General features: G+C 38.4%; 1 protein-coding gene across 5 annotated transcripts in view; it reads left to right on the forward strand.

Annotated features, from left to right (window-relative positions):
- adck1 (aarF domain containing kinase 1) overlaps positions 1-19,874 on the forward strand; it is a 170,825-nt gene that overhangs the window by 111,686 nt on the left and 39,265 nt on the right. For 4 of the 5 annotated variants that reach the window (XM_088647426.1, XM_088647427.1, XM_088647423.1 and 1 more), the window contains 2 exons: positions 11,555-11,704; positions 13,219-13,416. In XM_088647426.1, the coding sequence (XP_088503552.1) occupies positions 11,555-11,704; positions 13,219-13,416 (348 nt within the window). The remainder of the gene's footprint in view (positions 1-11,554; positions 11,705-13,218; positions 13,417-19,874) is intronic. The other variant, XM_088647425.1, reaches the window with a different exon arrangement.

A 19,874-nucleotide genomic window follows, 5' to 3' on the forward strand; every position in this document is an offset into this window, starting at 1 on the left:
ATGACTAAACTTTCTCTTACTAGTTGATCAGTTCGTCATGAGCAGACACAGAAGGGAATGCTGCTGTATCAGACACTCCCACATGTGGGAGTGACATTGTATTAGATACGCCAACAAACGGAGATGGCACCATATGAGACACACCCACATGTGGGAGTGGCACTGTATCAGGCATGCCCACAGGCAGGGATGGCACCATATGAGACACACCCACATGTGGGAGTGGCACTGTATCAGGCATGCCCACATGTGGGAGTGGCACTGTATCAGGCATGCCCACAGGCAGGGATGGCACCATATGAGACACACCCACATGTGGGAGTGGCACTGTACCAGGCATGCCCACAGGCAGGGGTGGCACCATATAAGACACACCCACATATGGGAGTGGCACCATATAAGACACACCCACATGTGGGAGTGGCACTGTATCAGACATGCCCACAGGTAGAGGTGGCGCCATATAAGACACACCCACATGTGGGAGTGGCACTGTATCAGACATGCCCACAGGCAGGGGTGGCAGTTTATCAGATACACCCATAGGTGGGAGTGACTGTAAATTCCACAATAATTATTTTTCTTAAACGCAGAGGTCCAGTGGTTACATTTCAGGCAACACACCTAAATCAAGGCAGTTCTGGAACTCAGAAATTGCTTCAGGTTTGATAACAATTACAGATCTCGTTTCACCTTTTAAGAGCTGAAATGAGCAAATAGGCCCCAATAGAAAACTGACATGAATTAGCCAGTGAACAAAACTGACAAAACACAATGTTCCCCCAAGATCAGAGCATCATGCTACTGCAGTACAGTTTCCTTATATCTTTCTGATTTTTTTTGTCATTTCAGGTATAGTCTGCGTTGGTGTAGTACTTTATTGCCTTCTCCTTGCTCTGTCTTCCACTTTATGCCTCTGGAGATATAATAACAGTCTAGCAGTGTGTGTCCCGCCCTGCACACAGCACTGCTTTCTGGGCTGCAGTTGAGATGCTCTGCTCTGCTGGGTGAATCTGTCGTGCGTCTGGCTTACAAAGTATCCAGGAATAAAGGAGTGGTCCTGCTGAGGTGAAATTGATGTGGTTTTTAGAAATGAGCCTGAATTACACAAGGCGTAATGTGACATTTACTTCCTTACCCCTCATCTGTGAATTTTTGTCATCCACACTGTTGCTCAGGCTCCCCGTGTTTAGGTTAGCAGAAGTATGTGCAGTGCCCTTTTGTAAATAACAGTTCTGTCAGTTGACTACTATAGATGGCAGCTTATCTGGAACAAAAAACACCTTTAGGAACCAGGGGGATGCCCTTGGATAACAATTGGCATATCAAAGGTAGAATGTCTAATCCAGCATTGCTGTTTGCCATATTCTTCCATCCTGCACAGATCCACCTGCTAAAGCTCTGGATATTCCATAGGTGTATGCCATGCTACTGCCAAATGCGTACTTTGCTTATTTATTCCTGACTTCTTAATCTGCTGTAACTGTGCTCCGCTCAATATCCTGCTGGGCTCTCACTCTGATGCTCATTATTGCTGTTGTACTTGACGTGACGCTCAAGATGGGGGCAAGTTTGTTCTTTTTCTCAGCAATTCCAAGTTAATAGATAAATCTGTTTGGCATTCAGGATACATGATATAATGCATATAGAGATGTACACATCTTGTAGTCTGAGCTTCATTATCTGATTGAGAACCTTCGTTCCTTCATTCACACTCTTGGTTTATTCTGGTCTCTCCCAGTGTTTGTAACCTCAGAGATAAACTTGGGAGAGTGATACTCAGTCACAAATATGTACTTCTTCTATCTTAATTCTCTCCTCCTTTAGCTATTTTTCATACTCTGCCGTGGCTGTTATTGTTTTCATAGCTATGAGGATGGTTTTTATCCATGAGTTTAAATAAGGGAAAAACATACTCTGCTGTGAGCATTAGTAGTTTCAGAACGGTAACTGAGGTAACACTTCCAGTTTATGCACAGTGTGTATATATCTAGATTCACAAGCCTAAAATCCTAAGAGCTGGACTGTTTGTGTCATAAAATGGGATTGCAGTGCATTCTGAATTCTGCATTTTTCTGGTCACATTGCCACTAATTTCATGGCACTCAACTGTTCTGCATGATGTAATCTCCACACAGATCAGTAATGCTACACTTCACTCTCAAAGCCTCTAAAAATTGCTTAGTTACCAAGAAAACATGAATGGTAGAAAGCATTAGCTTTCTGTGCATCTTTGCATTAATTTTTTAATCTGTTCACCTATGGAAAATGGTAAAATCTGAGAAAAAGTTAAACTGCTGTGTGCAGTTGGTGTGCATAAATAAAATAAGGTACTGACTGTAGTCCCTCTTCCTTGAATAACATGAGCTGTGGCTCCAACTCACCCTAACATGGAACAGAGAGAGTGGAGGACTCTTGAATACTGTGTAGGTGAAATGCAAGCCATTTCTAGACACTTCAGTATGGAACTGAAAGCAGTAGCTTAAGCCTGTCATTTAAGATCATTTGAATTCTCTGAGCTTTTTTTCTGTGCCATGACCAAGACATATTGTTTGTTACTCTAGTATATTTCACATAGTATAGATCTCTATCATAGAAGGGTTGTGTTTTAGACAAAATATGTGAAGAATGCCACAGTTACAGCATTTGAATGACAGTTTCAGAAAAATGGCTTTGAAACAGCTCTACTACTGGGAATGGAAAGGCATCATGCCTAGCAACTAATTAAAAACTATGGTCCAATTATTATGTGGGTATAAAAGAAGAGTTTCAAAAGATCTAGTGACTAATAAAAAGGGCAGTCCGATATCTCCCTAAGGATCTGTAGAATCAGCCGAACATGTGCCAATATTTGAAAACAGCTCATTAAATTTAGAACATCTTCAAGTTAAAAGGATTTTTTTCCTGCCCCATATTGATTTGTGAAATAGCTCAGTCTAGAAGGAAGGTTTAAATAAATTAACTTTTTATGTTGCTTCTTTCAATCATTACTGCTTTAGACTGCCTCTATAAACTGTTGAATGGAGTATATGCACACATACACTATAGTATCAAAATAAATATTTTAATTTATCTTATTCATAGAAAGAGCTTTGTAGGATTACCTGTATGTTCATGTCCACATCAAAACATCAGAAAAACATTAAACAAAATAATCAGTGTTATGATCAGCAAAACATAAGAACCAGTATAAGCAGTCGAGCCTGTTTGGTAGTTAATAGCTAATCTCATCTGAGAATCGCATCCAGCTTCTTTTATTAAAGAAAGCCAAGGTAACAACTTCAACAGCATGGCTTTGCAGCTTGGTCAAAACACCCACAACCCTTTGTGTAAAGAAGTGCCTCCTGTATTTGGTTTTAAGTGCACAACCACATACAGTAGCTTCTATGCGTGTCACATACTGTACGGTAGCTTCTTGTGTCACCCTGCCGATTTTGAGCATTTTGAGGAGCCCCTAGGTGTGAATTTGTCAGTGCCTTTGAGGACTTTGACAACTTGAGTCAGGTCTCTTCTCAGTCTTTGTTCAGGACTGAAAAGGTTTAGCTATTTTCTCTGTCAGTGCAGGATATTCCTTTAAACACAGATATGTACTGTATCTGGTTAAAAGTCATTCTGCCATGAACTGAATCGTTAAACTGTGTCTATTTAAAGCTATATTTTAATATTGCATTGAGAATTTTATTGTCCCTACATCAGTACCTGAGAAAGCTTTTTTATTGTTTTTCTTAAACATGCAGTTCAGTTCTTTGATAGAATTATAATTTTTGTCTCAGTTACCTGGAGAAAACTGAATTAAACGACGAGGTGAATGGCTGTGATTTCTATTTAATTTGTTATTTGGGCCATTCATTACTTTCACTACTTTATTACAGTGTCTGACAAACTGTAGCTCACAATAAGCGTTAATCCATGAGACACGACCACCTTATAGCACGTTTATCAGTCTGGCCCAAGAGGATCATGACTCAATAACAGGAGACGTTAAATATGAAATAAATTGAATGAGTGTCATTTTCCTACAGTATATACTGCATGAGGGCAAATGACATGCATTGTAGTGTAGCTGCAGTGTCAACTTTTAAACTGCTAATTCAAACTAGGGTAGTTAAAATTTTCAAGGAAGGTTTGACCCACTGTTTTCTGGATGGGCACATCAAAAACTTGAAGAAGAAAGGGACTGTTCCTGTTCCATTGCTCCCCACAAACATTTACTAGCATCTTTTAGAGGAACAACAATAAAATAGAGCAGTCGCTTAACATTTTTGGTTTAAAGACGTGTTCACTTAAAGTTTCACATAATGCAGATTTGCTCCCTTGAGGTTATCTGAGAGTTCAGCTAACCTTGAACTATCTAGGAATGCAGTGATGGGAACAACATCAGTCAGTGAACTTAAAATGTTTGTTTGTAATATCTTGATCATTGTAGGGACATGCAAAGATTAATTGAAGATAAAAAGTAATGACCAAGCAAAATAAATTGGGTCTTTTTAACATTTATAAAAAGGACAACACTGAAACTATATCTTTTGGTGGAGCAGGTATGTCTGGCTATACTCCTATCTGCTGTTATAAACAGGTAGATCTGGCCTTTCTCCCCCTCTTCCTTACAGCACTGAGGACTCTTCCCCAAGGCCAGAGCTCCTCCCTCTGGGATTTTGTTTTCCTTCCACTTCTAGCTAACAAAATGGAAGTGGGATCCTTGAGATTGAAGAGAGGGAGAGTTTGAATGAGACAGCTAAGGTTTCAGTTCCTCTAAGTCCTAAAAACTACTGTACCTTAAAGTGATGTCTTTATATATAATTTAGAACCATACATTTTTAAAGGTGTTCCCACACACATGAGTGCTGTATGCTGTTTAAAATAAAACAATGTGTTAAACCTCAGAAATTTTGATTAGCACTTAAATTGCTTGTTAGAGAGAATCTTCCTTGACAGGAAGAGTCAAAATGTGGTTTGTGTGCGCTGTATGACATGACCCTCATCTGCAGGCACACGTGAGAAATGACCATGCGGCTGCATCTACCTCACAGACTTTCTGTGTTGGTTCTGATTTTTAGATGCTGGTGATAAAAGAAACTGCACGGCATTATTCCTTAACTGTTTGGTGCTAACCTTTTTATAAAAAGTGGATGTTCATTACAGTCTTTTATTCATCTTTGTTGCATGTGCTCACAGAAAAGCTGCTGAGTCATTCCTAGATGGAGCTCCAGTGTTTCATCATTTGGAATGTCATTGGTGGTAAACTTGTGCCTAGTTGCTTTATTTTGCAAGACATTCTAAATACATATTTAGAGAGCAGGAATAATTTGTGCATTTGCTTCTGCCAGCAGGGATGCCCTCGCTTATCCTCCTTTTGTATTCCACAGTCGTGAACTTGTCAGCGCTCAGACACTTTATCTTCTCTCATTTCTGGCTGGCTGCTGCCAGGGGAACAGTCTCATCAGCCTGGTGAAATGGGACAGAAAATATGATTTATTTTCTGTGCGCACTCCAGCACCATCGATTCATAAGCGGCAGAGGAAAAGGGAATCATCTCCGAATCGGCGAGAGGCAGAACCTGAACATCAAAACTCATTTTGCACTCCATTACTGCTTCTTTAATCAATTACAAATATTTGCTGCTTTGCTGATTCTTACAGGCAAATTATGCTTAGGGCATACAAATATGTACTGTACATGTTGGTAACACAAGAGTTTCAGAGAAATATACCCTGATAACTGGTTTGTACAAGGCATCCATTCAGGTGAGAATGTGCTGATAGTTCATGGAGACACTATTTTTACTTTCCACAGATAAATTATAAAACAAGGGACCTGAAACAGGATAATTGAGTTTCTTCTGTTTTTTAATGACACTAAAGATGAACGAGGAGCTTAACTTGTTTAATTTCTTTCCTTGGTCCTTTTCTCACCTAGTGTTTGAAAATTGAGTGAATTTTTTCATCTGGTTCAAGCTACAGAACCATGATTCTTGTGGGACATCTGTTGCGTTCTTGAGGCTTGAGGCTCAGAACACGCAAGGTTAGCTGCTATTAAAATGTGTGTGCATCAAAGCCATGAAATTAGATTTTTTTCCTTACCATGAGATATCCACTGAGACAGGTGAAAATGTGGAAGAGGTGAGACACCACAGTGATTGTGGTATCTGAGAGGGATGATATTGTGAAGAAACATTCGCAATCTTTATATTTATTACAGTCTTTCTCTTTTGTCTTTTTTCCTGCATTCCATCATGTCTGCATATACAGTAACGACACATTATTAGTGTCCATGCTCCCTTAAGCATTTTTCATGCTATATATAAGATATACTTTTTAGCTATCTGCAATCATGACTCAGCTAGGATTTGTGTCCTGAAGTGGCACTAATTAAGGTACTAGGATTGCGCCCTTGTACACACTACCCAGCCTGAGTTTTAATCTTCAGAGATGACAAATCTTTAAAAAGGATGCTTTTCTGAGGGAATATGTTATGGGTATAAGCCCTCAGTGATTACTGATTTTTTCTTCCTTCAAGAAACGAATTTTCAGTCTTAGATGATGTTACATGATGAATGACAGAAATATTATTAACACTATTAATGGCCTAGTCTGTGCAGGAAGAAATGTCAGTTTTAGAAACCACACTGGACTGGGATATAACTAACTCACCTCAAGCACAAGGAAAAGAAATTGGTGTCTGAATAACAGCTTTCAGAATAAGAGAATGTTGTGATTCACATGAATAGGACCTTGCTGGCTTGTCCCTATTTGATGTTTCCATTCTGATAGCAGAATGAATGCCAGTTGCTGTTCCTAGTACCCAGTGTACCCATACTTTTTTATTCATGTTTGAAATACAGTAGGGTATGGACATTTGTGAGGGTTAGGCGCAGAGAGCCATCTAGAATTGACAAATTTACATATAATCAAGTCCACTCCTTTACTGTCACATTATGTACTACTTACAGTATATAGTATATATGATTAAAAGATCATTTTGTTGAATCTGATACCCTGATGTCTTTTAAGAAACGTCTGGAAAAGAATCTTCAATCCTCTATGCAGAGATGTAGGAAATTGGAACAAGCTATCCAGCCATGTTGTTTAAGCCATCAGAAATGGTTTCTATCAAGAAACGCAAAGGGGCTAGACTGGCTGAATGGCCACCTCTTAGCTGTAACCTTTCTTATGTTCTTATGCTGTAAATTCTAATACATCGTTAATGACAAACCCACAAGTTCTGTTAATAGTAAGTTGACAATAAAACAAGTGCAATTAATAAAATTACAACGAGGGAGTGCAATGATGCAAGTTCTGCATTATTTGCTTTCAATCTTACGTAAAAATATAAGAACTAAAATTTTGTTTGCATTTTTATTGCTTCCTCATACAGTAATCTACAAAATGTAAGTGATGTGTCAATATTAATACTTTAGTCTTTTGTCACAAGTAGCCTCTTCTACTTCAATGTTACCCATTTTGTATCTATAGTTTGTTATTGCTACTTGCACATAGTATTCAAACGCTGTATAACAAATCTTTTCTATTATTAAGTCTTTGTAAACAATTTAATACTTTTGAATTTGAAAGCAACCGGGCTGTCTAAGCCTCTGATAATTTCTTAAGACTGAATAATAACCCTCGACCTTAATGTGTGACTGATGGAGTTTATGAATTATATAAAACCCCTTGGAACAGGTTATTTGTTCACTGCCCAAAGATGTGTGATTAATTTTTAAGTTTTATATTTGTACCGATGCTTATTCTGTAAAGTGAAAGTCTTCAAAATGTAATTTTTCACTTACAAAACACAATATTTTGAAGCATATGCAGTACACAAAAGTAATATTAAGATGTTAGTTATATATTCCACCAGCATAACAACTGTATGTAAACAAATGCTATGCTCTCATTTTGAACTGCAGTTCATGAGATAATGATTTAGGAATACATCCAATTTTGTATCTAGATTGAATTTAGCATCTCCTATTCCCTTCAGCATATTTAGGAAATGCAAAGTTCTTAAGTGTTCTATTCAAATGCCTTCAGAATAATGGTTTGCCTTGGGAAATGTTTTCTTTTTTCCATGCATGTTCTTGATAGCTCCTTTATGAACAGCAGTCGAGACTGTTTATCAGCATTCAGAACATAACAGTTTCAGGACTCTCCGCCCCCAACGTGCCTTCTCTGCAAGCACTGTTAAAAAGGAGACTCCTATAGCTTTGAACACATGTTTGAGGAGCGGTGTGGCTTGGTTCCCTTTGAGAACAAGTCTAAGAGAATCACAGCTGTCTCCGACTAGACGAAGACAAGAACTCCTGGAAGCTGGAGGTGGATGTGCTTTGAAGAGATCTAAGCTTCAGTTGTGTTTCTGATGTCTACCACTGGCTTGTGGAACTGGTGTGTTTTATACTCCTAAGCACTGCTTCTCTCAAGTCTTTAATGCTCCTTACAATGGAGGATCCTAGCACCTGCTCCCAGATTAAATAAAACATTTGACCCACCTGTCAGCTGCAAATTACAGACCCAGTGCATGGTAGTGGGCTTTCCCTCAGCAGAAGGAAAATGTTTCCGGCAAACAGCTGTCATCAAGCAGTGGGCTTGTAATTCGCGATGGGTTGTAGGATGGAAATCCTGACCTAATTCCAATTTTCCATTGAAATCTGGATACGTCTGCTACTGTTAAGAATACGTCTGGATACGTCTGCTACTTCTGTTGGTAAGAAGTACCAGTTGATTGTTTGTTAAATTAGTGGGTTCCTGAGATACAGTCTCAGTTAGATACGGGTACCTGCCTGGGATAAAATTGGGAGTTTGCGTACATTTTTTAATCACGTTGGCATCTCAATGTCTGTCCAGGTTACTCTGAAGTGATACACACAGTATCGAAAGCAGTAAATTTGAAGTTACTATGTAGTAATAACAAACAGGACAGGTCAGTTTTTATTGAAGTTAGAATGAATAACAGCAGAATGAATGGGCATCCCACGTTTTTCATGCTAGGACAGGAATCCCTTAAATCCTTAACAGAAACCTCTAGAATCTAATCCCGTTTCCTTTTCGTGACTAATTGAATTACATTGACCTATATTCTTCTTCTTTTTTCTTGAAAGGCTTCACAGTTTGCAGTGAGGTCTTTTTGGCAGATAGGAGTAGTTTAAAACTGCCATGAGCACACTTCACTGTAAGCTAAAAGTAATTAGTGAAAAGTTCTGTGGAGAAAAAAAAATCTTTAATTCACTTGATTTCTAAATAGCTAGAATCGGGATAGAGCAATATGAATATAATGCTATTGTTACAGTTCTGAAGCAAATTGTGGTGCTAATAATTAACCCAGGGTAAACTAACTCTTTGTTAAGTCAGCAGAGAATTTTGTCTGCTGTTTTATAACCTTAATATTTAACCATGAGGTCATTAAGCCGGCCTTCACTGGTGTACTTCACTGGGCTTCAACTCAGGATAAATAGGACACAGAGTAACCAGAAAATAAATGGAAGGGTCATCTCAAAGGAGGCAGCAGGCAAGAGGAAATTTGATTGGATTGTGAGAGAGACACCTATGTTTTCAAAGCCCAACACAACTACACAAAAACTGACAAACATCATCAATAAAAGAACACAGTACACTAGTATTTCAGATAAGAGAGTTATTATACATTGCTTGGAAGTGAGATTGCACCAGGGATGAAAGATTTCTTGAGTCTATTACTGTTACACATGGGTACACAGAGTCATCTCCCAGATGGGTGTAGTGTAAATTCACATCGAGAGGAATGAGACACACACTCCACAATGCTCCTGGCCTTCTTTGCAACCCCCTGCTTGTAAAGGGCATACTGTATACTGTAGGTTTATTTGATCCTACTGTAAACAAACAAATTTGATTTGCCGTAGTGATTTTGCTGCTTATCTTCACTAATTTTCCCAACCTCTTAAAATGAACAGTACTGATGTTGCCGTGTCCTTAATGAGATGTCTGTCTGTGTGTTTGCTTAGTACCCCCGCACTGAATGAGAACCAGACTTTTAAGATAGGGGACTTTCTCTCCTACAGTGTTGAAAGTACTGATTTCCCAGTTGTGGAATCCACAGACTAAAGGACAGCTCTTCTTACTGTAGTTAGTGGTGCGCTGTTTGTTTAGCAGTGAAATAGGGTCCCATTCATTTAAAATGCATTTAAGACAAAGATTTCGTCTAGATCCTTTGTTTGATAAGACACAGGCTACTTGTTTCCCCCTTTTCCCCATTTTGTCTGTACAGTAAGTCAGGAGAATTCAGTGTTGTCTAGGTCTGTAGAAAGCAGGGCTCTGGGATCTCACAGATCTGTTATTGTAGTATCTCTATATAGCCAGAAACATTTTGTTGTGTATTTGCACAATTATTGTGAATAAATATTTGTCCTTTTTACTGCCTGGTCATTAATCTATTGTCAAGAGTATTTTATTTGTCCCAGAGAACAAGGAAATCGTGTGCTATGATACAATATTTCCTGACTGTAGAGGGTGTATTTTTTATTAATATTCCTTCATGCAGTCCTCAGCATTCCTTACCCTAAATGACCAATAGCTCTTTGACATCACAGATATTTCAGACAGATAAGTTTACATTGATTTGCATTACCGGACGTATATCATCTGTCAAAACGCATGCGAGCAGCTGTTAATTCTCCTGAGTTAGAGTTGTTGCACATGGGACTTTGAGCTGTAAGCAGATTTTGCACAACATTCGCATTATGGTAAATACATATGTTTATTGATCAGGCAATTACAAAAATAGTCTACAGATCAACAGGCTTCAGTTTTGAGGCTACTCAGATTTATGCTACTGTATCTTGATAAGGAAGGGATCAATAAGACACATCTACTGTATGTGCACGGCAGCACTTAGTGAATCTTTTTGTCTCCTCCCTTCCTTCTGTTTACACACACTAACTGTGTCATTGTTCATTCCTCTGTAGAGATTTTTTTATCACTCTTAATCTCAAGTGAGACAGAGTGAGTGGAAATGATTTATTTTGCAGTTTCCAGGTGCACACCTTGGTTCTGCAGTTGCAAATGAAGTGTTCTTCCTGGCTGGTTCTGTCACTGTGGAATGTGGTGTTATAAAGGTCTAAATGAGCAGAAACTAATTCTGTCCCTTTGCGCAGAAAACTTGCAGCCAGCGATTATCTGCTTGATCTTGGAGTGTGAGTGTAGTGGCATGAAATGTGCTTCATTCGTGCCAAAAGCCTGCTGATCTACAATGAGAACTATAAGCAGCATGATATCTGAGACTTTTAAAAATGTTTACAAACCTGATCTATGCCAGTTGGCTTCTTGTATTGGATGACATCCGTTGGTATCTCCTTTAGAAGCCTTCAGAAATATACAGTTTTAGAAGCTGTGGAATTTATAGTGAAGGCAATTGAAAGCACAATGCAAATGGTAAAGGACAACGGCAAAACTCGCCTTAATGCTGGAATGATTGTGTCCGTGCAATGGTAAGTGTACACTAATGACACTTGCTGAAGGCCATTTCTCAATTAAAATGAATAAACAATTACTAACTGTCCCCTTTTTCTGCTGTTTTCTTACAGATTTCCCAGAACCTGGGGAAGATGTACAGCGAGATGATTTTTGTAAATGGGTTTATACATTGTGACCCCCACCCAGGCAATGTGCTGGTCAGGAAGTGCCCGAAAACCAGTGAGACTGAAATTATATTACTCGATCATGGGCTGTATCAGGTGAGACACCGTGCCCTTTAGTGCTAGGCTTCCAGGAAGAGAATTTATCACTTATTACAGACTCAGTTATTCGCTGTCACAAGAAAGCAGCACACAGTTCAGTTTGGGAAACATATATTACTAACCTTTTCATAGTTGAAAAGTGCAGTATAGTTAGAAATTAAGAATATTTTAACTGTGCTTTTTTAGAAATGTTTAAATAAAGATTGTGTGGCGTAAAATTGATCACTTGGGAGCATGTTGGTTTGTTGGGGTGACATAGAAGGTCAGAAGATTTAAACACCAGTATTACAATGGGAAACACTTTCACACAGGAATAAAAAGATCACTTGAAAAAGATTGTCCGAAATATCTGCTTCAAGCTCAATGGAGAAATGCAGTGAGATTGGGAAATATAATAAATTAAAGCAACACTTTAGATTTTTTTGGGAATATTTCCATTGTTTTATTTTTATTTAGAATTCAAGGGATTAACACACAATCAGACACAGTTGAAAAAGTAGCAACATATAGACAACAACATTTAGAAAAATTGACACATGTGTCAAGTGATACTTGTTTGAGAATAATGTTTATAAAAGATTTCTGTGGTTATTAAAAAAAAACAATACTCGTTCTCCCTTATTTCCATTGTTAATTATGAATTTGTTTGTCTGACACTTTTAATCAAAGTGACCTACATGGGTAGCCGTTAATCCTGCTGTGCATTTGACTGGAGCAATCTGAATGATGTTCCAGCTCAAGAATGTGGCAGCAGTGCCTCACCTGGGATTTGAACTACAACCTTCTAGTTACACGTTCAGAGCCCTGACTGACTGCTAATCCACAATGTTGCCATTGTATGAATTATGGAAATAATTTGCCATTAAAGATTCTCCCTTTTTATAGTGATGGTTTGCTCTGTGTTTGAATTCCTCTGTAGCATTTCCTTCCACTATACTGTAGATGTGGTTCCATTTTAATGTTGTATAAAGTGGAACACATCTTGATCCTGGCACATACAGTATAAGTCTTTTTCCTGTTAGAGATGGCTGCTCTTTTATTTAATTTTATCAACTGATATAAAAGCATCCTATATTTTTACTTACTACTCTTTAAGTTAATTCCAGCTCATTTATTTCAGAGATCCATGAAGTCCTGGTAAATGAATGTAAATGGTACTCTGCTGTTCAAATGTATTATATCTTTCCAGGAACATTTAGAGCAACTTGTGGTGTTTCAACCTCATGAAATAAATTTATGTGATGGTGGGCCCGATCACATTTTAAAATGCTTAGATACTGAGATGACTAATGGGAGTTTTGTGCCTTTCTATTCATAAATTTAAATTTAAGGCTGAAATAAAGACTCTGACCTTTAATGTGTGATTCCAGTCTTTTTCGGATGTGTGAAGTTCCGAGCATTTTTCTTCCCAGATCCCTGTAGCATGATGAAGCTGCTTGGATTCGTGTGGGGATGCAGGCTTTCTCTGTCAGTGCCCTGACCTGGTCCCCTCTCTTCCTCTCCCCGCCAAGGTGCTGGACCAGCAGTTCCGGCTGGACTACTGCCGCCTTTGGCAGGCGCTGATGAAGGCAGACATGAGGGGCACAGAAAAGTACAGCCGCCGCCTGGGAGCCGGCGACCTGTATCCCCTCTTTGCCTGCGTCCTGACTGCCCGGTCCTGGGATTCGGTCAACACTGGAATCAGTCACACTCCTGTCACGCATGCAGAGGTATTCTGTCCTTTATTTTCTATTGGATTTTTCCCTTCTTTTCCAAGAAAAGCCCACTCTTCTACAGGCTAGTGCAGGGAGGGCTGTTGCCACAAGAACCAGATCAGAGGAGCTGTCCACTGACACGGGGAGCTTGAGCCCATTCCACTGCCACAGTCTCATTCTACCCTGTGCGATCTGGCCCTCTCGACTAACGTACCCAAGCTTAAGGATTTGTAACTGCTTCCTTGAGTAAAATAATTAAAATCTCAAATTAATTTGACATTCAAAACCTCAATTCAGTTAAAATAAATTAAGTCATCACTAATGCTTGGCACTGTGAAACTACACTTTTGTTTTTTTTTTTATGATTTCGCAGTAAGTTAAAGACTAAGCCTAACTGTAAGAGTTATTTCAGCTTTGAAAAAAAAATACAAGACAAACATTTGAATATTGTATGTTGTACAGCCTCATAAACTTCAATTTATATTCATTAATAAAGACAGGCTATAATTGGAAGCTAAACGTATCACTACTGTATATGTGTCAGCCAAAAATAAAGGAGTTCAAGGTTGTGATTAGAAATTACAGATGACTGGGCTTGGACAAGTCTGAAGTTGTGTGTGGGAGGCTGACCATCTGTGTCAATGGGTAGTACACTTGTTTCCAGTTTGATTACGCAACCTTCAGGGTAACTCATTGTGATTGAAGATGAGATTTCATTACATCATCACAGCAGGGTCCTAAAATTGTCCCCAAAAAAGCCACTTACACTGAAGTAAGCAAAGATATACAAATATACAAAACAAAAGCAAGAATTTATTTGCACTTCTGCTTTTAAGCACTTTATAAATTACAGCATTTACTTTCACCAGTACGTTTAGGAAATAGATTAACAAAATTCCATGAAGTCCTATGATAATGCCTATAAAGAACAGAATGAGGAGAAAGATTTTTGTTTTCTAAAACAAGAAGCTGCTAGTTATCCTTAGTTATCCTTACACTCTTCCCACTGCATAGATTTTATGCTTTTATGTCTTTTTGCAAAGAGCAGGGTTTTAAAGAGGGTTACAAAGGAGATGAGGGCATTCAGCCCAACTAACTTGTTTGGTTGCTAGTAGTTGATCTGAGGTTCTCTGCCAGGTCTTTCTTGAGCAAAACCACAGCACTGGTTTGATTTCAGCTGCATTGCAAGGTAGGTAATTGCTCCTTCAACACTTTCTGTACGGAAGAGCCTCCTGCTCTCAGTCTGAAATGCACTTCCACTTGTGTCCTCTGGTTTGAGGAGGTTTGAGGAGGTTTGAGGAGGCCTGGGTGCTGATGCTGCCCGTGCGCTTGAGGATGTTGGAAACTTGTGTCAGGTTCTCGTGCGAGGAGGGAGGGACGGCTCTCACTGACGCAGCACAGCCGATTGGCCCACACAGCTGGGGCGGAGCTCTGCCAGTCATGGCTTCTGCACAGGAGCTCTCCCCTGCAGGCCTCAGGTCAGTCCTGGCCTCTGTGTGCGGGGATCCTACCAGGTGCGAGAGGCTTTACTTTCTTAAGCATTAGAAAGAAATGTAAAGTACCGCAACTATACATTATTTAGAGCTACAGTATACACACTGTATACGGGAGCCACATACTGTATATGTGCTATTTTCAATTGTGAACAACACTCAGATGATCAAAGTAACCACCAGTTTGCAAGAAACGTAAATGTTTAAATAAATGAAGAATAATCAATACCATTTCTTCATATGCATTATACCCTAGACAGTCTTTTTTTTTTTTCAGTTTTACTCCTAGACTTCAAACAATTGTGATAAGGTTTTTTAGGACTTACTGTATAAAATGCATTTGTCATTTGTAAAATTCAAACAGAATAGTAGTCAGTGCAGCCAGGCAAAGCCGTCAGGTCTTGAAGGTGGTGGATAAGTGCAGTGCTTGAAAATGTTGGCTCTGGATTAAGAGCTACAGCCCCCTGACCTTCCTGCTTCTCAGCAGCCGCTGCGAATGTGACAGAGCCTCTGCAGCCCTGCGGAGTGACAGGAGAGCTACGTCGAATGCGTGATCTGTTTGCTTTCGTTCTATAAAAAAGAGAAACTCCACAAGCTTAACAACTTCAAACTGACATTATAGTTAAATTTAACACGCTATAAAAATGCTCCCACTGACAATCACAAACCAATCTGTGGGCTGGGAGGGAAGAAAGGGTGAAGGTTTGTGTGCTGATAAATTATTTTTCTGTTGTCTCCTCCTTTCTTAAGAGGATATTCCAGGTCATCAGTTGAACAATAAATAGATTAAGTATATAACCTTATTGAAAGGGCTTTCCTTCTTCAGAGCCCCTGCATGCATGAGAGCACTCTCACCTGACATGGGCAGGTCTGTTATGTTCCACATCATGATTTTCATAATACTTTCTTCTTATTTAGAAGATAGCAAAACAGTGAACGGTGAAATTCTTCACTTCACAGACAGTTTGTTTCACTACCCTTTCCTGCAGTTACTTTTGAGAAAACCTCAGCACGTCATTCACTAGTTTCTTCAGTTTTTTTAATGTAGTTTGTTTCTTACAAGTATAGTCAGATTTTTTGTAACACCAAAATTGCATTGTGAAAGGATGTGTTTGTTGCTAGAAGTCTGTATAATTGCTCAAGGAATCCAGCCTTTTAACTTTTGCAGATTTGTAACATAAAGGAATTCTCATTTGCTATTACTTTGTCTTCTGTTAACATTGCTAAATGACATGAAGTTTTCTCCTGTACAGAAACTTCTGAACAAGCAATGTAATTCATTCTGTCAGTGGCTTTGAGACTTGATATTTTAGCATGCAAGAAAAATACATTTTTGGTAATATTCTGCACTGAGTGACTGGTAATTGGTTAGCCTAACCAAAGCCATAATAAAATACAAAGAATTGAAGTAGAGAGATTTTCTGTCTATTAAAACATGACAGTGAATTTCTGTTGTAAAGACTGAGTGCTGTCTCCAGAGGCCTCTGAAATAAAAGTACTAAAACTGCTGGTACAGTGTAGCTCTTCTCTGGGATAAGAGGAATTTAAAACTGTATTTATTAGCTCCACTGAAAGTGTGCTACTCTGAAATATGATTTACATCATAGCTAAATTTTGTGTGTTACAGGGCTCTTTGCAAACTGAAAAAATAAATAGAAACTTCAAAAAGACAAACTGACCCAAAATGAAAAGGAAATTTTTATTCCTAATTTCCTGTTTAAAATTGAAAATTGTACACATAGGCTTTTTTCTGTTTCCTATCTTTCTCCATACTTGGCAGCCTGCTGATGGTTTATTCTGCTCCATGTACTGTATCTTGATATTGTGTGTGCTGCTTTCTGTCTTCTTGGGCAAGACTCAGCAGAAACAAAGAGGATTTGTATCTCGGAAAATTGACAGGTAAAAGCCAGGATAAATAAGGGAGATAAGGAGAACAAAACTGGATATATACACTTAATAACTGTTATTGAGCTGCTCTTCTTACTGATTTTAACATTATTTAAAAATGCTCAAATTTTAGATATAATATACTGTATAGTGATATATCCACTGTAATACAGTGAATGGCAAGAAAATATAATTATTTTTTATAAGTATTTTTGGGTTTTCACAGTAGCAGTATATAATCTTAATAAAACATTGTAAAGGTTATTGATTGCTCTAGTTTGCCTTTAGTGATGGGACAGTATCACCCTGGGAATGGCATAGTTGTATTTTTAGATCATCAGTCTCTGCATCTTCAAATCAAGTGTGTATAGCAATTCTTGATGACTACTCAATCCTTCAAAGCCTAGTATCAGTAGTGTTAGATCTGATTCATTGGTTTTTCTCTCTAGATATACAGTATTGTTCCAGCTGTTGTGACTATTGAAGTGTCCTTAAGAATCTAGATACAGTGGTTAACACCTGGCTAGGGTAAACATTTGAAGTTATTGGTAAGGAAAGAACTATGGTATTTACTATGGTATTTAATTATGGTAATAACTGCAGTTGTGCTGGGTGCGAGACTCAAAATAATTTCTGCTTTACCTTGGTTAATTAAGTTCTGGAAGAGATAGGAAGACAGAGAGGAGAGTGGAGGACACAGAAAATAATGCATGTTCCAGGCAAGAGGTCCTTATCCAGATCATCTAGACAGACCAGGTTCGAGTTAAGTACTTGAATCTTGCTAAGAGAGCTTGCCTATCTGTTGTTTTTAAGTAACTTTGATTTCCTGTATGGAGAATCTCTTAATTAAAAAACAGCCTCTCCTGGTTTTTGGGTGCATTTTTAGTATAGGGAGATAGTTTTCCCATTCACTTTGTTGCCTCCAGATTTAGAGAGATTTAATACACGTCATATTCTGTTGTTTTAGAAGGTGGCTTTATATTCTTTTGGCCTTTGTAGGAATTATAGAGGATTTGAATACTTGATATTCAAGTCTGGGATTTTTCTGGTTGGTCAGGACATAGCCATAGGCATGGGGCATTTTCTTTATAAGTTTCAACAGAGTGTAACCTGTACATTGCATGTTTATGTTGCGTGTTGTTTTGTGTGTCATTCTCATTGTTAATAAATATTTGTTGAACCCAGTGTGCCTGACTTCTTACTCTTTTCCCAAAACCTGTGTCAAAGAAAAAAGAACTCAGTTGCCTCTAATTATAACTCAGGTAATTTTTTGGCAAAATCTTTACAAGCTGAGGCTTATGAATATTTCATTTACTTATTGATTAATCCACTTGGGCTATTTTTGATATTTTCTATTTTCATAACTCCCTATTTGTAGCAATGTTCTTATTCAGTTATTTTACATTAGTAACATTTATCATTATTAATAGACTCATACTATGAAGATGAAAAGGAGATTGATAATGGTTTTGCCTTATTGTATTGCTGAATCCTCATCATCAACAAAAAATACTTCTCTGCTTTGAAAGCCATTCCAATTAAATTACAATTATAATTGTATTGTTATTATTATTGTAATGAATTATACCAAATTCATCATAATATCTAGGATAAGAGATGAGAGATATGAGAAAATAAATGTCTGAAATTTGTAAATGGCTTCATAGCTGTCTAAACTGGATCATCAAATTAGTTTTTCTATTATCTTTTTCTATTATTCCAAAATGAGCCGGCTGACCATGAGTTTGGAGCCTGTTCTGTAGCACATCCCTGCAGTCTTTTGTGTCTGTGTCAGGTGTCTGACTGGGGCAGCTACCTGAATCGCTTTGCCTCTTATTTGAACAATATTATTTACGGAGAGAGTGTCATTTTGAATTCAAAAGGGCAGCATATTATTACAGCCGCCTAGTCATACCTGTTGAGAAATGTAATGTTATAGCTGCTCTGGGTATCTAATTAAAAGGTTTAAAACAAGACTACCAGACTGGTGTGTCAAGATAATGAGTTGCAGAGGGTTAAGGTTTAGGAATATTCTGTATTTGCTGTGTAGTAATTGTGACCTTTTATGGCAGATGTGAATCAAGTGCTGGGTAGGTCAAGCACTCAGTCCAGAACACTCTGCTAGCTTTCCTGTTATTGATGATGTGATTCTATCCTCTTCAAGGATCAGAATTGTGTGTGTAGGTTTAAACCTGCCCCGAGGGTCTTTGAAGGCCATGTACCGGCTACATAAAAAATGTATAGAGCTTTTGTTCAGGCTTTGCTCTAATTTTGATGAACTACTTACAGTAAATGTATTCAGCACTCTGGAAATACCGATACCTCTATTCACCTCTGTCCATTTTTACTTTGAAGACAGAATTTGTGAGTCACCCACTAAGTGTTTAGTCATAGCTCAGCATTTTCTTCTGACTCGGTATCGAGGTGCTTTTGAATGGAGGTTTAAGCAGAAAGTTAAGGTGCATTGTGATCCATGTTCTTTGTAGTTACAGTACTAACAGCGTGCTCTTCCTTCTCTGATTTAAGTTTTAGGCATAATTAATAGACATTTCGGACTGCCTTAGAGATTTCTTGAAGATGACTGAAAATGGACAGGAAGAGCTTGTCCTCACTGAAAACATCAGTGCTCACTAAACCTTTTTTGGATCATTGCCCACTAAGACCTTATCTGTAGGAACATTAATGACTGCCTCTTGTGTGGTCTCCTGGGAGTCCGCTTGACCCATGAGCCACAGCAGAGGTGATTACAGGGCTGGTTTCATGCTAGTGAGGGTCTTTTCTGAGTGACAAGCTTCCAGGCTCTTTATTTTTTTCCTACCTAGGAGAACTTGCAAGGCCCATTCTGCTGGTGTGCCAGCATTCTCTCTCTTCTGGTCTGCAGCAATCTGCTCTTTGATCATTTTGTTTAGCATTTTATCAAAACTTTTGTAAAACATAAAATCACTTGAACATTAGCAAGAACATGATTTGAGTAAAATTAATGGTAATTCATGAACAGGTAACAGGTATAAAAAAATGCAATAGGAGGAGATGTACAACACCATGTTAATTTGATTTCCATTTAAGTTTTAAGATTCAGGACTTTTGTTAAAA

The sequence above is a fragment of the Lepisosteus platostomus genome, chromosome 10 (genome assembly GCF_059453375.1).
Source record: "Lepisosteus platostomus isolate fLepPlt1 chromosome 10, fLepPlt1.hap1, whole genome shotgun sequence".
NCBI classification, from domain to species: domain Eukaryota; kingdom Metazoa; phylum Chordata; class Actinopteri; order Semionotiformes; family Lepisosteidae; genus Lepisosteus; species Lepisosteus platostomus.